The 6,280-nt window shown below is 51.0% G+C and overlaps 1 protein-coding gene across 1 annotated transcript in view; it reads left to right on the top strand.

Moving 5' to 3' along the window:
• Positions 1-6,280, top strand: part of FAM168A (family with sequence similarity 168, member A) — a 104,340-nt gene that overhangs the window by 92,074 nt on the left and 5,986 nt on the right. The window contains exon 4 of the mRNA XM_010007202.1: positions 5,943-6,085. Coding sequence (XP_010005504.1) covers positions 5,943-6,085 — 143 coding nt within the window. The remainder of the gene's footprint in view (positions 1-5,942; positions 6,086-6,280) is intronic.

Raw genomic sequence — 6,280 nt, 5'->3', positions numbered from 1 at the left:
CTTGGAGCAGCCTGGGCTGCTGGGAGGTGTCCCTGCCCATGCAGGGGGTTGGGACTGGATGATCTTGAAGGTCCCTTCCCACCCAAACCATTGTATGATTCTATAACTCTATGATTTACCTGCTCCAGGCTCCCTTTTAGCTGCTAAATTGAAATCATTTACAGAACGAGATGAGAGCAAGAAATTGTGTTTTGCTTTGGTTTGTTTTTTTGTTTGGTTGGGGTTTTGTTTGTTGGGTTTTTTTTAAATTAAAATGATGAAGAATAAACCTAGTAAAAGCCTTTGGCAGACTTTATCTTTGCAAAGGGTTGTCCCTGCCACTCTTTGGGGTAGGGGCTGTGGAGGGGGGGGTTTGTATCACACCTCATTTCCAGCCAGAGCAGGTTTGAGGTGGTTGTTGGTGGCTGGAAAATCTCAGTGTGTGATTAGTAAAAACCTAGATCCTGTTCAGCAAAATCTCCTTGGAGATCAACCCATTCCTGGATGGAATTTCTCCTCCCCATTGCACCTCTGGGCTGCTGTGGGTGAGATTCCTGTCTTGACATCAGAGAGGGCAAGAGAAGGTACAGGGGTTGGAAAGGGCTTTGGGGTAAAATGTGGGCACCCCAGTGTGGGTGCTAAAGGAGGCTGGTAACATGGTCACTGGCCAGACCCATCTAGGTTGGTCTTGTTTCCAGGGAACTGGCTTGGACACATTTCATTTGGAAATGTGATTTAATAGGTAAAGGTTTGGGGTTGGATTTGCAGCTCTGCTTCAGGCTCCTGCCTGTGCTTGTCTTCTCCAGAGCTCTGCTGGGAGGTGCCATCTCAGAGGGAGCTCTGAAAAATCCCAAGTGTTTCAGGTTGGGCACCTCAAATTGGTTCTGTGTCATTGCTGGAGACACTAAACAGAACTTGCCCCAGTACCAACCCTTGAGAGACACCCCTGGTTACTGGTTTCCACTTGGACATTGAGCTGTTGACTGTAACTCTGGCCATGACCATCCAGCCAGTTCCTTATCCAGCTCAGGAGTCTTGCTAGTGGTGAACCCTTCACGTGGAAAGAAGAGGAGGTGATGAGACAAAATTCAGCACAGACTTTCCCCCCCCTTCCCCACCAGCCTTTGTGTTACTCTAGCAAAATTTATCAGTGCAGTTCAGGGCACTTCTGTGTTGCAGGATCACTAAAGTTGAGGTTTCCAGAGTGGCACGAGGGATTTCATCAGCAATTTTAATAGAAGCTGGAGCTTAAAGGCTCAGTGCTGCTTTTAAAATCCCAGCTGGCTGCTGAGCTGCCAAGTGGCAGAAACTCAGGCTGTGCCAACCTTCTAATTCTGATAAGGTGTTAGATGCTCCTAACTAGGCTTTGACATGAGCTGTCAAACACTCTTTTCCTCCAGGAGGATCCATCACCTCATGTCATTAAAACTTGGACCACGAGTCGTTTTCTTATCTGCCCATTGTTCTATTTTTTCCCCCCAATTTGCAGCCAGGGGAGGTGACATCTGCCTGGACTGAAATGTTTCATGACTTTTTAAATTAATATCCTTGCTAACTTGTCCAGGATGCAGCAGCTGGGGAGGCAAAGCCTGTGGGAGCATTCAGGGTGCTGGAACCACACAGCCTGGGGCTGCTCCACATCTTCACTGAGTAAACCACTGGTTGGATGGTCAGACCCAGAGGGTTGGGGTAACTGGGGTCAGGTCTAGTTGGGGCTGGTCAGCAGAGCTCAGGGCTCAGGGTTGGGGCCAGGCTTGTTCATTGGCTTTGTCAATGATCTGGATGAGGAGATTTGAGTGCAGCCTCACTAAGTCTGCAGATGACACCCAAGTTGGGTGGGAGTGTTGATCTGTTGGAGGTCAGGGAGGCTCTGCAGAGGGACCTGGACAGGCTGGACCCAGGGGTTGAGGCTCTGCAGAGGGACCTGGACAGGCTGGATCCAGGGGTTGAGGCTCTGCAGAGGGACCTGGACAGGCTGGATCCATGGGCCAAGGCCAATGGGATGAGGTTCAATGAGGCCAAGTGTCAGGTCCTGCACTTTGGCCACAACAACCCCCAGCAGAGCTACAGGCTTGGGGAGGAGTGGCTGGAAAGTACCCAGCAGAGAGGGACCTGGGGGTGCTGGTTGATGGAGAGCTGAACAGGAGCCAGTGTGTGGGCAAGAAGGCCAACACCATCCTGGCCTGCATCAGGAATAGTGTGACCAGCAGGACCAGGGAGGTGATCCTGCCCCTTTCCTCAGCCTTGGTGAGGCTGCAGGGCTGTTCAGCCTGGAGAAGGGGAGGCTGAGGGGAGACCTCATTGCTCTCTGCAGCTACCTGGAAGGAGGTTGTTGTGAGGTGGGTGTTGGGCTCTTCTGCCTAGGAAATAATGACAGGACCAGAGGAAATGGCCTGAAGTTGCAGCAGGGGAGGTTCAGATTGGATATGAGGAAGAATCTCTGTACTGAAAGAGTGATCAGGCCCTGGAACAGCTGCACTGGGAGGTGGGGGAGTCACCATCCTTGGAGGTGTTCAAGAAACATGTAGATGTGGTGCTGAGGGACATGCTCTAGTGGCTGAGGTGTGGGGGTGAGGGGTTGTGGGTGTTTTCTGATGGACTGTGTGTGGTTCTTGGTGTTTGGTTTTTTGTTGTGTTGATGGTTGGACTCGCTGATCTCAGAGGTCCTTTCCAACCATGACAATTCTGTGATGTCTGTGGTCTCCAGACACCCATCAGAAGTGCAGTGTGATGCTCAGACCTGGCAGCCTCCAAGGGCTTTGTTTGACAAAAATGAATCCTATAATCATAGAATGTGGGGGGTTCAAAGGAACCTCTGGAGATCATTGAGTCCAACCCCCCTGCCAGAGCAGGATCCCCTGGGGCAGCTCACACAGGAACACATCCAGATGGGTCTTGAGAGTCTCCAGAGAAGGAGACTCCACACCCTCCCTGGGCAGCCTGTCCCAGGGCTCTGTCACCCTCACAGCAAAGAAGTTTCTCCTCATGTTGAGGTGGAACTTCCTGTGTTGTCACTTGGTGCAGTTTCCCCTCATCCTGTCACAGGCACCACTGATCAGAGACTGGCCCATTCCTGACACCCACCCTGCAGGTATTTATAGACATTAATCAGGTCCCCTCTAGTCTTCTCTTCTCCAGACTAACCAGCCCCAGGTCTCTCAGCCTTTCCCCATCAGACAGGTGTTCCAGTCCCTTCATCACCCTTGTAGCCTCCACTGGACTCCTTTCAGCATCTCCCTGTCCCTCTTGAACTGGGGAGCCCAGAACTGGACACAACACCCCAGATGTGGCCTCACCAGAGCAGAAGGGGAGGAGAACCTCCCTGGACCTGCTGGCCACACTGTTCTTAATGCATCTCAAGACACTATTGGCTCTCTTGGCCACGAGGGCACGTTGCTGTCCCATGGATCACTTCTTGTCCACCAGGACTCCATGGAGTTCAGAAGAGTAAAAAAAACCAAACCCATAAGAGTGAAAAACAGGTCTGATTGCTTTGTAAGTGGGTTGGGTTTCTGGAGGACCCCATGATGGAGAAGTCTCCCCTTCTGCTATGATGAACACAGATGTTTTGAACCTGCATTTCCTCTCACTGCTTCCATCTCTCATTTAAATTGGTTCATCTCCTGGTAACGTGAGTCAGAGAAGGAGTCACAGTTATTCTGCTGGTTAATTAGCACATTTTTTCCCAATCTTCAGTGATCTGGAGGTGCTGAGATGCTGGTCTGGAGTTCCTCAAAAGCTTCTTGTTGTCTCTGCACTCTTTCAGTGGCAGTGGGTGTGGGATGTCAGCAGACTTGAAATCTTGGCCTTCATTAATTGCTGCCTTGAAGACTGAGTAAACAAGTTCATTATATTGGAGTGTTTAGATGTCTTCTAGCTGGGCTTGACTTCTCCTCTCCATCCTCCACAGTCTTCAGGGCTTGTTTCCTCCAGGGATGAGTTCTCCCAGCCCTCCTGTGAGAGCTGGCCACCATTTCTCACCAGCCATCCCACCCCACGTGCTTCTCCTTGCTCATGTGAGCCTATTTTTTACCATTCCCATGATTTTTTAACCATCCATCAAGCTGTGACCAACACCTTGATGCCTTCATGACCTTCCAGGGTGTCCCATGGCAGCAGCTCAGCTTTTAGTCTACCCTAAAAAACCTCAACAAACCTTGAAGGACAACTTGAAATATTCCTGAGGATTTTCTTTGCAGGGTCAACCCCATGGAGACTTCCTTGGAAATGCCTCTAAATGTCAGGAATTCAGGCCCTACATGTCCCTGGTGCAGGGATCCCTGGTCCTCAGGGCTGATTGCTCCTCCTTGAGATGCTGTGTTTGCCATCAGCTCTTCTGGTTCTTTGCTGCTGGGGAACAAAAAATGAGATCCTGCTTAAAACTGGAGTTGCTTAAAGCCACCCCTTCCTCTTGGAGAACAAAATTGCTGGAGGATATGAAGGTCAACACCATGTTCATCACAAGCCAATGGATAAGGAGGTACCTTGGAAGGATGGAGAAGAGTGAGGGTGTCCTCACTCCATGGAAAGCCTTTAAAAGAAAAAGACAAATATGACCAGTCTTGCAATAGAAGATCTTGAGGGTCTTTCTGGAAGGAAAATACAATTTGAGAAGCACCAGAGGGCTCAGACCTTGATGCAAAAAGCAGCAAAACCCCCAAGTGACCCCCAGAGCCAGCAGGTCAGCTGAAACCACCTTATCTTTTAGGTTATTTTTTCTTCTTTTAGGTTTATTTTTGGGGACAAATGTCAATGTTTCTGAAATCATTCTTCACTTTCTTTAGTTCCTCATGTACTCAGCATCTCCTAAATGCTGCAAGAGAAATGAAGGTTTCTGTAGACCTTTGATGAAGGGTGAACCTGGGACTTGGCTCTTCCAACAAAAGCAGCTGGTGGGGATGGTGGGTTGCAGAGCAAATGGCTTCTCTTAATGGCAATAAAGCAGATTTGCTGCTTTTCTCACTAATACAAGTAGCCTGTGAGGAGCAGGATGGGGATGAAGGTGCTTGAACATCAGTTGGGGTTGTGTCTCCTATCTTCAAGATGAGCTGATGGTCACAACCCTCCTTTGCAGGGGGGGAAGCTGCTCAGCACTGTCCATCTGGGGGAAATGCTTCAAGGCATCCATCATTTTCACCTTTATATGAAGGGTTGGACCATCAGTGTTGCTGCTTTCCTGGTCGTTGCTTGGAGACAAGGGAAGGGGACAGCAAAACTGGGCCAGGAAATCAGATCCCCCAGGAATTCAATTCCACTTTTTGCCCATCACACACTGAGAAAAAAAAAAGGTGAAAATGTGGGGAGGAAAAAGAAAACATAGAATCATAGAATCATTTTTGTTGGAAAAGACTTTTAAGATCACCCAGTCCAACCCTTCCCCCAGCCCTGCCAAGGCCACCCCTGCCCCGTGTCCCTCAGCACCATCTCCAGGGCTTGGAAACCCCTCCAGGGATGGGGACTCCCCCCCTGCCCTGGGCAGCCTGGGCCAGGCCCTGACAACCCTTGCCAGGGAGAAATTGTTCCCCAGATCCAAACCTCAGTTAGCCAGGGGCTGGATGCTGGACTCAGAGGTCTTGGCTGGGTGTTCTGGGGGACATTAGTAGATGCTGGTGCATCTCAGTACGTCTCCTCCGTGCTGAGCGATGCCCAGAGAGCAGCTGGTGCATCATGAATGGTGGCTCAGGATGCTCATGTGCTGGATGGACCAGGTTGGATGGGGCTAGGAGAGTGGGGAGAGCCTGGCCCAGGTTGGCCAGAGAAGCTGTGGCTGCCCCATCCCTGGGGGTGTTGAAGGGCAGGTTGGATGGCAACCTGGTCTAGAGCAGGTGCCCCTGCCCATGGCAGGGAGGTTGGAACTAGATGATCTGTGGGGTCCCTTCCAACCCAAAGCAGCCTGTGATTCTTTCACCAGCTCTGTGGCTGTAAATCCTCACCCTAACCTGCTCTGCTCCTCTCTCTGCCAGGGTACACTGCAGGGACACCCTACAAGGTCCCACCGACCCAGAGTAACAACGCGCCTCCTCCCTACTCGCCGTCTCCGAATCCCTACCAAACTGCCATGTACCCCATCAGAAGTGCCTACCCACAGCAGAACCTGTACACCCAGGTGGGTACCTCACCAGCCTCCAGGGCAGCTCCTGTCCTCACCCAGCCCGAGGTTCCTGCAAGACTTCCTCCTTGGCAGAGGGACAGAGCCCTGGGACAGGCTGCCCAGAGAAACTGAGGAGTCTCATTCTCTGGAGACATTCAAACCTGTCTGTGTTCCTGTGGGATTTCCTAGGAAGACAGGCCGGGGGAGGTG

The sequence above is a fragment of the Chaetura pelagica genome, unplaced genomic scaffold (assembly GCF_000747805.2).
Source record: "Chaetura pelagica isolate M959 unplaced genomic scaffold, ChaPel_1.0 scaffold430, whole genome shotgun sequence".
Classification (NCBI taxonomy): Eukaryota; Metazoa; Chordata; class Aves; order Apodiformes; family Apodidae; genus Chaetura; species Chaetura pelagica.
The sequence above is the reverse complement of the archived record's forward strand: the minus strand, read 5'-3'. Positions and strand labels throughout refer to the sequence as shown.